Source organism: Medicago truncatula, chromosome 7, assembly GCF_003473485.1.
Source record: "Medicago truncatula cultivar Jemalong A17 chromosome 7, MtrunA17r5.0-ANR, whole genome shotgun sequence".
Classification (NCBI taxonomy): domain Eukaryota; kingdom Viridiplantae; phylum Streptophyta; class Magnoliopsida; order Fabales; family Fabaceae; genus Medicago; species Medicago truncatula.
In genome coordinates, this window is record NC_053048.1 from 54,282,637 (window position 1) to 54,297,711 (window position 15,075).

Sequence of the window (15,075 nt, forward strand, 5' to 3'; positions counted from 1 at the left end):
GCCGCATCAGAGACCACATCTATGCTGTGATGAGAAGTGGTCTCGTGCCGAAAGAGACTGAGGAATGGCAGCATTTGAAGGATGCTTTGAAATAGGTGCATGATGAGAAAGTTTACCGTCGCCGGGGAGCTACTGAGGGTGGCAGAGGTGGTGGCAGGGGGTGGTGGCAGAGGTGGTAAAGGTGATGGGGGGTGTAGTTATTAGAGATTGATTGTATTTTATTTACTTTTAATGTTTGAACATCTTGTATAATTTTTAGTGATGTAACATTTGGATAATTTTTAATGTATAGATCATTTTTAATTACGTTTGATCAATGTTATGTTTGCAAAATTATATTTTGTTGATGATTATAACTTTGATTTACTGTTAGAACATGTCAGCAGCATGATATGTTTGTTTGGAAGCAAGCAAAATGCGCCAAAATAGAGGCTCAGCAAAAACAGATGGCTTCTGCCTCTGTACTGATGCATTCCGGATTATAAATTTCGGACAGATTTATGAGATTCCGGATTATATAATCCAGAACCATCATTCACCACCCCTTTTGTTGACTTTCACCGCGGTGACTTATACCTTTCGGATTTTATAATCTGAAAATTCTCTAAATTGTTCGGATTGTATAATTCGGATCCATCTATTCATAACTTACATCTTCGTCCATCAGCATGATGAAGTGCCAAAAACCACAAAATATTCCGGATTATATATTCCGGAATGGTTCCGGATTATATAATCCGGACTAGGGGTATTTTGAAAAAAAATAGAACGCGCGAGGAAAGATATAAGGTAGGAAAAATATTAGTCTTTAAATAATTCATATTTGAATCGTGATTGGGCCAAAACATGTGTTCTTAAAAGGAAAACAGGTCTCATCAAGGTCTACTCAAATTGTACGATGGTTTACTTGGTCTAACAAACAAATGCATGTTCCAAGGGCACGAGTATATCAATCCAATATTGTGATTGTACCACTTATGGGTCCTATATGCACAAAATAGTTAGGTGATATTGAGTATGAAAAAGAGGACTAAAAAAACATTGAGAAAGAGGCGGCTACATGTGATAATTGTTGCACAAATGTATGAAGAATAGCTTGGCTTAACTATGTCATTCAACTAACCAAACAATGAAGCTCAAGTGATTAATAAAACTATAACAAATGATGAATTGTTTAAGATTTCATGAATTCGATTTATTGATAGAACAATTTTTTACTAAACTTTACTTAACTCTTAACCGAATTACAAATTATCAAAACTCTACTTCTAAAATATGGAGGGTTCACACCAAAAAAATAAATAATTTTTTCAACTGTCACTTTTTTTTTTTGGTCTTAGATGAAGTGGTAATCCACTGAAAATAAACTCACACACAACTAAGAGATCCCAGGTTCGAACCCGGGTCATGACGTCCGGCCTTGCAATTTCGGCATTTGCCAGTTGAGCTAGGACTTCTAGATTTTCAACTGTCACTTTACTCTTTGAAAACAAATTTGCATTAGGTGACACAAAAATAAGTATAACCACCTCTTCATTTTTGCAAGTGGGTTGAATCATTCTATTTGGATAACTAATTTAATTTGTACGTTATATCATAAACATTTTATATGATAAGTGCTCATATAGAATATAATTAAATTTGCACTTGCATTTTTGTCCCTTAATTATTTAGGTAGTATCATTTTGGTCCCTTAATTAAAATTCAATTTATTTTGGTCCCTTAACTTCTCCCCATTACATATTTTGGTCCTTTCCGTTAGTTTTAATTCAAAAACGTTAGATTTTCTTCATCTTCTTCTCCTCTTTTTCATCTTTATATCATCTCCATCAACATTCAACAACAAGAATCCCAAAAAAAGAAGAAGAAAACCTAACATTTTTGAATTAAAACTAACGGAAATGACCAAAATATGTAACGGAGAGAAGTTAAGGGACCAAAATAAATCGAATTTTAATTAAAGGACCAAAGTGATACTACCTAAATAGTTAAGGGACCAAAAATGCAATTTAGCCTTTAGCAAATTTGGTCCCTTAATTAAAATTCGATTTATTTTGGTCCCTTAACTTCTCCCCCGTTACACATTTTGGTCCTTTCCGTTAGTTTTAATCAAAAACGTTAAATTTTCTTCATCTTCTTCTCCTCTTTTTCATCTTCATATCATCTCCATCAACCTTCAACAACAAGAATCCCAAAAAAATTCCAAAAAAAGAAGAAGAAAACATAACGTTTTTGAATTAAAACTAACGGAAATGACCAAAATGTGTAACGAGAAAAGTTAAGGGACCAAAATAAATTAAATTTTAATTAAGAGACCAAAGCAATACTACCTAAATAGTTAAGGGACAAAAAATGCAATTTAGCCTTTAGCAAATATGTATTATATTAATGAACTTTATCAATTTGAATGAATAAAACATGAATAGAAATTGATTTTCCGTGGTTTATCAAGTATTTTGAATGAATTTGTGATTGTTTTTCAATTCATTTGTGTTTTTTTTTTATAAGAAAACTTAAGTGATAAATATGTAATTCATCCATTGACTAGTAATTCTGACTTTGCAACGTCGTTTATTAGAAGACAAATTAATAAATTTGCTTATAATATTGTTAGAGTATCTTAATCCCACACTAGTCTCCATATTTTCTATGATGTACCACCCATTGTGTACTCTTTAATTATGAATAAAATGCATTAAGTTTACCTATGAGAAAAAAAAATGTAATATTCATCCTCATCTATTATTGAACCTTCGCGGTCGTAAAAAAAACTCTAGTGACCCTTCCCTTCCCGACACTATTAATAGATTCTGATACTAAGAAGAAAATACACATTACTCTCTCTCTCTCTCTCTCTATAAGTAAAATAGTCAAATATGAGAAAACATGTTCTCACAATCCTCATGCTTTTATAAATTTGTTTTTGACATTTTCGACTTCCTAGCATCAGAGACGGTTGACATTTTACATAGAGTTATGCTCACGAGGACAACAACTCATTTTTTCCCTTAGTTATACTCCCTCTTTCTCACAATATGTGTCCTCTTTGGTTTTTTCTACATTACCCTCTCTTGTTTAGGGGGTATTTACCCCTTCAAGATATCAACCAATCAAAATGTGATATACAAATGTAATATTATATGTCAAATAAATGAGTCAATTTTTTCTATAAAAAAATCAATTTTAATAAGGTAACTTTTAATTTTTATTTAATTATATTTAGGTATACAATCTTAATTAATTTACAATATAGAGATTGTAACAATTAAAATTTCACATCAAATTCTACCCATCATGAATGTGTTTGGTAACACGAATAAGCTACCTTATAGCTTGTTGGATTAGCTTATAACATTTTGTGAAAAGCTATTTCAAGTAGCTTTTTGAACTTCGAACTTATAACTTTTTATATTCTCTTCCAATCCTAACCTCATTAATTTAATTTTATTATATTTTTAATAAAAAAAAACTACCCACAATCATATATAACTACCCACTTTTAGTAAAAATAAATAAATAATAACTACCCACTTTTTATATATTGGTGCAACCACGTTATTACCTTGGTGTATTTTTCTTATTATCTCATGTTGTAGTTTTTCTACATTTTTCTTATTACCTTGCTCTTAATTCATATAATATAATTTTAATTTTAAATAAAATATACAATAAATAGTGAAGCAAATGTTTAGTAAAAAAAATGTTAATTGAATTCATAAAACACATTTATCATTTTGGAGATGAAAGTAATTTGAAATAAATTTAAATAATTAAAAAGAAATAAATTAAGTAAATTTTTTATGTATATATTTTATAAAAAATAAATAAATAAACATGTCCTTTTATGTCATTTTATACTTATCAGCAACTAATTTTACCGAACACATTATTTTTAATAAACGAACTTTTCAACTATAAGCTATCAGTCATCAGCTATAAGCTACATTTTCAGCTATCAACTATTATAGCTTCTTTTTACAAAACAGAGTCATAATAAGATGTGTTTGGAAAAAAGCTTTTCTCACTAGCTTATAGCGTTTTTTGAAAAGCTATTTCAAGTAGCTTTTGAGCTTATAGTTGGTAATTTTTTTATATTTTCTTCCAATTTTAACCCTATTAATTTAAATTAATTATTTTTTAATAAAACAACATGTTCATGGCTTAAAAAATAACGGCCAAGTTCATAGCTTGTTTTTTAATAAAACAACCGTCACATTTTTTCCTTTGAAAAAAAACTGTCATGCTTTGTTTTATTTTTTAATGAACGCTTTATATATATTTCTTAAAAGAAATGCTTTATATTTAACTATAACTAGCCTACGGTATGTTGTAAAATTTTATATATTATTGCTTACATTTTTTTCCACGTTCCTCTTATTTTTTGGATTCATAAAAGTAGAGATCAATGAGCTTTTGCCCTCTTTTGTACAAAAAAATGAAAATCAGAGATCAAAATTGTCGGGAAATCTTATTGGAGACTAAAACCAAAAGTTTGAATATTTACGGGATCCAAAACATAGTTAACCATAAATTAAAATATTAAAAAACAAATACGTTAGAAAAAATGTCTATATATATATATATATATATATATATGTCATTTTATGTCATCTTATACTTATCAGCCACTTCAACAACTAATTTTACTAAACACTTCAATTTTAATAAACCATCTTTTCAGCTATAAGCTATTAGTTATAAGATATCAGCTATAAGCTAGTTTTTCAGCTTTCAGCTAGCTTATATCTTATTTTTACCAAACACACCCCACACACGTTCATAAAATTTGTTCCATTCCAAAACCTAGAACACACATAACGTGCAATTTCTTCCTATCTTGATTGTTCAATTCTCTCCTTCCATAATTGCTGTCGTTTCCAATTATCGTGAGAATCGTTGTCGTCCTTTTGATTTCAGACATTGTGAGAATCGGTGTTGTTTCCATAATCACATCAGGTATCGTGACTTGATTTTTCTTCTTGATTTGATTTTTCATTTTCGTTTCTTTCTCACTACTATCGTGACTTGATTGCAACCATTTCACACTTATAATGTGACTGTGGTGACTTTCAACTTTGGCATGAATTCCAATGATGCTTCCATTTTTATTTGGGTTTTGTGTTTGATTGAGTTGTTTGAGATTATATAAAATTGTATTTTATCACACATATTTTGCGTTTGATTAAGATAAATGGATCTTCAATGCGTTGATTATTAATTTTATTTTTGGGACAATATTGATTATTCAATTTACTTTTGGAATTTGTTTTATTCAAATCATTATATTGTGTTCTTATGTTGTTTCTGTTCCTGGTGAATTTTGTGTGCCGAAATGAACATTTGTTGAGATTGTGACCGCGGTGTGAGGTCGGTTAAAGCTATGGAAGAGAAGACAAAGTGAAATAAATAAATAATAAATAATGCTAATACAAACTTGAATTTCATAAGGTGAGCATTAATTCGTGGATATAGCTTTTGGAAACAATGGCGATCTCACGATGTCTGGAATCAAACGGACGACAACGATTCTCACGATAATTGGAAACGGCGACAATTCTGGAACGAGAGAATTGAAGAAACAAGATGGGAAGAAAAATGAAGAAGAAATTGCACGTTATGTGTGTTCTAGGTTTTGGAATGTAACAAAATTTATGAACGTATATGATGCGTTGAATTTGATGTGAAATTTTAATTGTTACAAGACCTATAGTGTAAATTAATTAAGATTGTATACCTAAATATAATTAAATTAAAATTAAAAGTTACCTTATTAAAATTGATTTTTTTTATTGAAAAATTGACTCATTTATTTGACATTTAATGTTACATTTGTATATTATATTTTGATTGGTTGATATCTTGAAAGGGTAAATAGTAATACCCGTAAACAAGAGAGGGTAATCTAGGCTTCACCGTCCTCTTTTCTAATTTTTCTTGTCTCAGATTATTTGTCTATTTTACAATAGCAATACAACATTTATTATTTTTTTCACTAACATACCCTTATTTATTTCGTGCAATCATCTATAAATACTCTATTAACTATAATTAATAAGAGTGTTTTAGTAAATGAAATATATTTTACCAATGAAGTCAATATTATTAATCATTTTTTTTTGTCAAGTAGCCTAGTGGCTAGAGCTCACACAATTTAATTGTGAAGTGTCCGGGGTTCGAACCCCGGCTCCTGCAGATAATATGCAATATCTCTGCCAACTGAGTTAAGCTCACGGGATTATTAATCATTTCTTTAATATTGTAAAATTCAAATTAGGCACCTAATATGAGATAGAAATAGTAACTTATAAGAATGTCTTTTTTATAAAATTAAAGTTTTTATTTAATGATTTACACACACATTGATCCTGTCAAAAAAAATATATACACACACATTGATATATTTTATATTGTTTTTTTTAGTATATGATATTTGCCTCCATGACTTTTCAAAATTCCTGTATCGTCTCTAGTTTGTACGTACGTGGTTATAAATAAGTGCAATCCATAGCTGTATTTATCACTCAAACAAAACTCAACACTTCTTCATTTTATTTGGTTGCATCCCTCTTTCTTTCTTTGTTTTAACATGACTTCTTCATCACCATTATTGTTCACAGTGCGGAGGTCCCAACCAGAGTTGGTACTTCCAGCTGCACCCACTCCTCATGAAGTTAAACTCCTCTCTGACATTGATGATCAAGAAGGCCTTCGTTTCAATCTTCCTGTCATATTTGTCTTTCGTCATGAACCTTCAATGAAAGAGAAAGACCCTGTTAAGGTTCTTAAACATGCACTCTCACGAACACTTGTTTATTACTATCCAGGTGCAGGAAGGATTAGGGAGGGTGCTGGGCGCAAGTTGATGGTGGATTGCACCGGGGAGGGTGTCATGTTCATTGAAGCTGAAGCTGATATAACACTTGATCAATTTGGTGATGCTCTGCAACCTCCATTTCCTTGCTTCCAAGAAATTCTATGTGATGTTCCAGGCTCAGAATATATTATTGACCGTCCCATCCGACTTATACAGGTCTTATTATAATAATTCTCACATCCTTGAAGTTTATTGATAAAAACAAACATCCTTGAAATTTTATAGGTCTCTTAAGTATGTGACTTTGAAAATTTAATTTCTAGCGAAATTCCAAAATGATTATAATGAGATGGAATGATTCCGTCAAGTTAATACATGATAATTTTCGAGCTTTCTAATATTGATCTGGTCCAATGGTGGACCCTTCATTATTCATATTACAAACACCCAATAACTTCAAAGGCCAATAGCTTGTTTGTAGTAACCGTAGATTTGCATTTCTCGCGTCCAGATGCATATTTAATGTGAAATTGAAGAAGGTACATTTTGTAACTTTAGTGAAAACGTACCTTAAGCTTGCATTCACAGTTAAAACTAACAGGAGCTAAATAGAACTGCCTAAAAAGACTAATGCCATTGATTTGATTTTTTTTTTTAGTAGTTTATAACATAGTAACATACATACATCTTTAGGTTACACACATGATAATTAGAATTAAAATGACAGGTTACACGTCTCAAGTGTGGTGGTTTCATATTGGCCTTGAGTTTGAACCATACAATGGGTGATGGATCTGGTTTAAGACAATTCGTGTCTGCATGGGCAGAAATAGCTCGAGGAGCAAATCAACCTTCCATTCAACCTGTATGGAATAGGGAGATTCTAATGGCAAGAGACCCTCCATACATTACTTGCAACCATCGTGAATATGAACAAATACTTCCGCCAAATACGTACATCAAGGAAGAAGATACTACTATTGTAGTCCATCAATCTTTCTTCTTCACATCCGCTCACATAGCTGCGATTCGTCGCTTGGTTCCACTTCACCTTTCTCGGTGCACTGCATACGATCTTATCACTGCATGTTATTGGTGCTGCCGCACAAAAGCATTGCAGGTAGAACCAGATGAAGATGTGCGAATGATGTGCATCGTTAATGCACGCTCGAGGTTTAGTGCTAATAACCGTTCGTCGCTCATTGGATATTATGGCAACTGTATTGCTTTCTCGGCGGCAGTCACCACCGCAAAGGAGCTTTGTGGAAACCAATTAGGTTATGCAGTGGAGTTGATAAGAAAAGCAAAAGCTCAAGTTACAGAGAAGTACATGCACTCATTGGCAGATTTTATGGTTATTAAGGAACGATGTTTATTTACAAAGGGAAGAACATGTATGGTGTCAGATTGGACTCGTGCTAAGTTCTCAGAAGTGAATTTCGGATGGGGTGAAGCTGTGTATGGTGGAGCAGCAAAAGGTGGAATTGGATCTTTTCTTGGGGGAACCTTTCTTGTCACGCATAAGAATGCAAAAGGAGAAGAAGGGTTAATATTACCAATTTGCTTGCCTCCTGAAGATATGAAGAGGTTTGTTAAGGAGTTAGATGATATGCTTGGTAACCAAAATTATCCTACAATGAGTGGTCCTAGTTTCATCTTGTCTACCTTATAGTTTGTAGCTTGTGATGTTCCGATTGATATATAAATGATTCAGTGTGAGTGAGTCAAGTTAAATAAAATTGTAAAAAAAAGGATGGTGTTTTAAAATAAATAAATATGAAAAGCAAGGTCTATTTTCTTATTTGCGGTGTGGATAGGGTGGATTGGTTGTCCACTAATCTTTTCTCATTTGTTATTGTCATAATTTAAAATATGCAAGTTTAAGGATTTTGCAATAGCTTGTGTTCAATGATTTTGCAATGTGAACAAAAATCCAGTAACCATTCGTAGACCACCTCCAAGTTTAAGGAAAATCCATCTCTTACTACCATAATTTCATAAAAAAATGTGTCGTGATAAATCCATATCTACTAAAATAAATACACAGTGACCCAAAAAAAACTCTATTTTGCGTGGGAGTGTATAATGTTAGAGGTGTAGTGTACCGATTGCACTTGCAATTTCAAATAAGGTTTGCTTCTTCCAATACTCACGTACTTGAATTCCCTTTACGTATTGCACCAAATTGCATACGTGTGTGAGAAGAGACCAATTGCAACATGTTATGGGAACAAGCAATGAATATGGCAATTGCAATTGATATGGGAAACCAACACAAAACAAACCAATCACAATCGGAAACAGGAAAAAGCAAATTGAATATCAACAATACATCGGTGGCAGATGTTGGATCGTGTTACGATTTTAGTGGGCGGTGCTCATGCTAGAACTCTAGCAGAGCGTGTCTCCAATTGATTCAGATTTTATTGAATACTCTCCGAAAAGGCTCACTCTTTTATTGAACTAAATTCACTCTAAAAATATATCACACAAAGAAAGTGGTGAGACCCACGTAAATTTTACCGTTAATATGAGATGAATTAGAGATTAACATTTCACTACACATGCAGCAATGGAGGAGGGGAGACTAGAGCTGAAACACATTTTATCGGGCCCACACAGTGTAAGTTTGCCTCTCAATAAATTTGATATCAAATTGAATAAGAGAGAAGAGAACGTTGATTAGTGAGGAATATGCTAAGCTAAAAACATTAGAGTGGAAAATGTTTTTATGCCTATGAAAAATTCACTTGTATGGTATGTGAGACCTTTTTTTTGAGGAAATTGCTATGCTATGTATCCCGAGATATATTGTCCTTAGAATTTTCACGAAAGTATTTGGTCTGTATTTTCCTTAAAGTATGCCCCACCGCTTCCTTGATTTGTGGTTAGGAAGAAATTTGATAGGGCACTTGTTTTTAGCTTTCTATTTGGACAACATTTCTCTAGGAACTTCTACGCTACACTTCTAAATTGAGGTTTACCGTTACTTTTGTTTTCTAAGTCTATAAATTAACGATCAATTTTATAAAATAAATATTTATTTATTGGCATTTATATTTTAAAAAATATCATTTCATAAGAAAAACACGTCATTCATTGTTTATAAGAATTTTAGTAGACATTTTTACATATTATCGTATAAAATAATCAAAATTCTCTAATATGAGCGATAAAAATTCAAAAAAAATTAATTTTATTTCGTTGACGTTTTTGGTGAATAAGATTTAGGCTTAATTGCATTTTTGGCCCTCTATCTTTTCAAAAGTTGCAATTTTGGCCCCCTAACTAATTAAAATACAAAACAGCCCATATGTATTGGATCTTTGGCAGTTTTGGCCCTCAAGGCCAATTTTGACTTGGTCTTTGCTGATGTGACAATTTAAAATAAATAAATATTTTTTTAATTAAAAAATATACTTTTTTAAATAATTAAAAAAATATTTTTTTAATTACAAAAATAAAAAAATTATTTTTAAATAATAAAAAAGTCCACGTGTTCGTTGACCAAGTCAAAATTGACTTTGGGGGCCAAAAATGCCAAAGATCCAATACATAGGGGGCTGTTGTATTTTAATTAGTTAGGGGTCAAAATCACAACTTTTGAAAAGATATAGGGCCAAAAGTGCAATTAAGCCTAAGATTTAATCATTATAATTACAAATGATAAAAAAATATATTTTTTCTTTTTCAAAAAACAACTAATTTAACTATAAATTTAAGGGTTTGTTGTACCGGCAGGGCCGTCTTAAACAATTCGTTGGCCCCGTTTTAATCTTATAAATTGGCCCCTGGATACAACTTTAAGCTACTTTATGTTCAAATCACTAACATCAAAATACAACTTTAAGCTACTATCATTCTTCTGGCTACTTAAAACGAGCCACTCTTGCAGCATTTTTTGAAGCAAATTCATCAACCAAGTCTTCATATTGTATTTTCTCCAAAATATCATTCTCAATTGCTATCAATGCTAATCCATTAAGTCTTTCTTGTGACATGGTAGATCGCAAGTAAGACTTCAACAACTTCAATTTTGAAAAACTTCTTTCTGCTGAAGCAACTGTCACAGGAATAGTCAATAAAATTCTATATGCAATGATTGTATTAGGAAAACAATCCATGTCAGTCAAGAATCTTAATATATCAACAGGTCCTTTTTTTTCTCCAGGCAACATTTGTCTTAGTAACTGCAACTCCACATATAATGCATTCCCATCAATATCAGATTCCTCATTATGTTTCAACACCTGCTCAAAATGACTACAACAAGACTTCAAAGTTGCATTGTCCAACGATTGTAACTTGTGAGAAGTAAACAAGAAACCAAAAATAGTTTCATACTCTTTGTATTGCTCAAATCTCTTATTAAGAGAAACAACAGCTTGATCAACAAGGCAATTAAAATAATTAATCCTAAAAGCTTCCTCTCCAGATAGCTCAACTGATGGGGTATTCAAATCCTCATCAAAATGTCTCTTTCTTCGAATTATACGTTTTTGAGGAAATGTTGGGTCGATATTCAATTCAATAGCGATTTCCGTAGCATTAGCCAATGCATTATGAAAACCATTATCTCTATATCCCTCAAAAAAATAAATCAACCCCTTTATTTTTTCAAGAGCAACATCAATAAACATAGCCTTTGATTGTAAAAGCTTGCTAACCGAATTAATTGCCGATAAAATTTCAAACCAAATAATTATAGCCATCAAAAACTCAAAATCACCAAGCTCATTTGTTGCTAAGGACTTAGCTTCAGAACATAATTTAGAATCAGGATCCTTTTCTGATACTTCAAGTAAAGCTTCTCTAAAATCTGACATTTGAGCCCTTATAGCTTTGACACTCTCTACATGACTTTCCCACCGAGTGGATGAGAGTGATTTTGGAGTCAACCCTTTTACATTATCTTTTAGAATTTGCCATCTCTTAATAGAATTGGCAAAAATTGTATAAATGCGTTGAACAACTCCAAAGAAATCTTTAGCTTTGGTACAAGAGTTAGCCATATCACACAATGCCAAATTAAGACTGTGGCAACCACAAGGAGTATAAAAGGCTCTCGAATTAATGTCTAAAAATTTCTTTTGTACACCTTGATGTTTTCCTTTCATATTTGACCCATTATCATAACCTTGTCCTCGCGCATCAAATATGTCAAGATTAAGATTTTTCAATTCATTTTGTAAAACATCAAAAAGCCCTTGACCAGTTGTATCATTAACATTCAAAAATCCTAAAAAAGATTCCTCAATGCTTACAGAATTTGAAGAAACATCCACATATCTTATTATCAAAGACATTTGCTCTTGGTGACTAACATCAGGCGTACAATCAAGTATCACTGAGAAATACTTTGCTTGTTTGATTCTTCTAATGATTTCAGTTTTAATTCCAGAAGAAAGCAAGAGTATTAACTCGTTTTGGATGTTATGCCCAAGATAATGAAAGTGGAGATCATCATGTGTAATACGTCTAACATGTTCTTGGACAATTGGGTCAAATTCAGCTAACATTTCAATTAAGCCCAAAAAATTACCATTGCTACTTTCGTACAATTTCTCCTTAGAACCACGAAAGGCCAAATTATATTTAGCAAGGAATTTCACTATTGAAATAATTCTTTTCAAAACATTTATCCAATGATCCTTTTCTTTCTGGAGTAGTCTTTGAGATGTTTTATCAATAATTTGATTCTTCTGCATCCTTTGACGCAACTCATACCAAGTAGTCATGTTCTTAACATGTTCCATGCTTGTCTCATGCTCTCTAAGTCTTTCACTAACATGTGACCAATCACTAAAACCCTCATTTGTTAATTGACCATTACCAACCCATCTTTTATAAACTTTACAACAAAAACAAAATACTCTATCAAGCTCTTTGGAATAAACAAGCCAATCTCTATCACACTTCTCTCCATTTGGTAAAACTCTAGTATACAAATTAGCCGTAAAACGTCTAGACAGTTTATCTCTAGGACCCTTTACAACGGACAAATCTCTTTTAGGACCATTCATAGCTAATAAGTCAATCATTTTAGAATCAAGAGCATCCCAATTTCTTGGATCAAATATATCAAGGAAATTATTCAAATTAACATCATCAACAATGGGCACATCATCTCTATTTTCCGGATCAACACTTTCATTCTCAATATCTTGAACAGTAACCACATTTTCAAGAACTCCAACATCAACATTATCAACATTTTCATTTTCAATAGGAATTTGTTGCGGTTCTTTTATCAAAAACTTATTAAGAGCTCCTTTTTGAGATTGAATTAACTTTTCAATTCTTTTCTTTCTCTTACGCTTTTCACATCCAGATTCATACTTTTTAGGAGGCATAGTAAAAACCTGGAATTTCTCACTGTTTTGTTAGCTTATGATCAGTCAGCAATGCTTCTGTCCAAGTTCAATAGCTTGTTGTTCTCCAAAAAAAAACCTGGAATTTCAATGCTCTGCTCATTAGTGTTTTCCAATTCCAATTTCCAAACAAAGATAAAAGTAAACATAATACCTAATAACATTCAAATTCCATGAATTTAACAAAGAAAATTCAATAAAAAATAAAAAGGGTTTTAGTTTTTACCTTTTTGGTGGCGGTGGAAAGAAGGAGAGAAGCAGCGGCGATTGGTTGGATGAGAAGCGGCGGCGGCGATTGGCTGTAGGAGAAGCGGCGGCAGCGATTGGCTGGCGGAGGCAGGTCTGAGGTGAGGAATTGAGGATATGGGTGGGTGTGGTGGTTTATGAGTTTATGAGTTTCTAACTTCTAATTCAACAAAAGGTCTGTGTTGAGGAACTGAAGGGTTTTCATTTTTAATTAAACAAAAGGAATTAGTTTGAGCAAAAAAAATGATTAAAATTAAAATATATTGGGCCCCACGGTAAAGAAGAACTGTAAAGGAAAAAAAATGTAAGAAAAACGCCCAGCAGGAGTTGAACCCTTGGCCAAGCGGTCTTGCACATAACGCTCAACCACTGAAGTAGTGTTAACAGCTTGTCAAATTCTCGCTTTCAGCTCTATATAATACTTACAATAGGACCTTACATATAAAAAAAATATATGGGCCCCCAAAAATTTGAGGCCCAGTGTCGTCGCCCAGCCCCGACGGGCTATGGGCCGGCCCTGTGTACCGGTACACTCAAATATGTTGTTGGGTGTACAGTAGAACTTGCCCATTTATATGAAGAGAAATTGCATTGTTCTTTTTTTTTTTTTTTTTTAATCTTTCGGTTGGTATCAAAGCTGTGAAACATTTGCGATGCTTTTCTCGCAATGTATAACACGACTCTTTTGAATAGATGATACACATTTTCCTTTCCTTTTTTTGTATGATGATAATGATAATGATAAAAAAGAAAATACACGTTTCCCTTTAATTGCCCATACAAGCAGATTTTCTCCAAAAAAGTGAAAACGAACCTACTTGAACAAGACAAGGGATTTTTTTTTGAAAGATGAACTAGACAAGGGATATGATATATCACATGTTCGCATGGTCCTAACTTCTAAGATTTTTTATTTATTTTATTTTTGTGGCCAAATTTATTTTTTGGTACCAAAATAATGCAAGTTCTTTTGTCTATGCCCATCTTTTCATTCCACACCACACCCTCTTAAAAAAAATCTTTTGATCTCACACCACGTTCACCTCGTTCCTACATTTACATTGGTTGATATGTATAGATTCCGTAACTAAATCCTGTCAAGTTAGATTCCGATACTAACTCCATTCAAGTTAGACTTCTGTTGTGAGTTCCGGTTGATAATCACACCAATGAAAAACAAAGATGCGTGGAGCAAAGGAAGTGGTAATCAATGTGTAAAGTGTCTCCAAGCAACAAAAACAAAAATAGACCTAGTCTAGTGTAGAGCAACACCACAAGCATAAACAAAGAATAAAGATAAGCAATGAAATAAGAAACAAACACACCAAAAGATTGTTGACCCAGTTCGGTCCAATATGACCTAATATGGGGGAGAGCAGCTCTCCAATCCACTATGATGAAAGTGTTATAAGAAAATAGCTTGCAAGCTTACACAAGAACAAGACCTAATTTCTATCCATTTGTGTTTCCCACTCTCTCAATAATGAACCCTAAATAGAAGACACAAAAGGAAGCTTTTGATCCTTCCAATGGTGAAATCTCACTACCCAAGGTATTTACAATGTTTCCCAACCGAAGAGATTCTCACTACAAAGACACTCAACCCTAAAGTTACCTCCTTTATAATCCAAGTTTCTCTCTCTT

At 32.6% G+C, this 15,075-nt stretch overlaps 2 protein-coding genes across 2 annotated transcripts; one reads left to right on the forward strand and one right to left on the reverse strand.

Moving 5' to 3' along the window:
- Window positions 1–6,532: 6,532 nt before the first annotated feature.
- LOC11435992 (benzyl alcohol O-benzoyltransferase) lies at window positions 6,533–8,552 on the forward strand. The gene is made up of 2 exons (XM_003626334.3): window positions 6,533–7,030; window positions 7,542–8,552. Exons 1-2 carry the CDS (start codon window positions 6,587–6,589, stop codon window positions 8,484–8,486), a joined length of 1,389 nt encoding a protein of 462 aa, XP_003626382.1. The 5' UTR covers window positions 6,533–6,586; the 3' UTR covers window positions 8,487–8,552.
- A 2,131-nt stretch (window positions 8,553–10,683) lies between these two features.
- LOC112416751 (zinc finger MYM-type protein 1-like) lies at window positions 10,684–13,446 on the reverse strand. The gene is made up of 2 exons (XM_024771127.2): window positions 13,412–13,446; window positions 10,684–13,264 (listed from the first exon to the last, which is right to left on the reverse strand). Exon 2 carries the CDS (start codon window positions 13,165–13,167, stop codon window positions 10,684–10,686), a length of 2,484 nt encoding a protein of 827 aa, XP_024626895.1. The 5' UTR covers window positions 13,168–13,264; window positions 13,412–13,446.
- Between the last annotated feature and the right edge of the window lie 1,629 nt (window positions 13,447–15,075).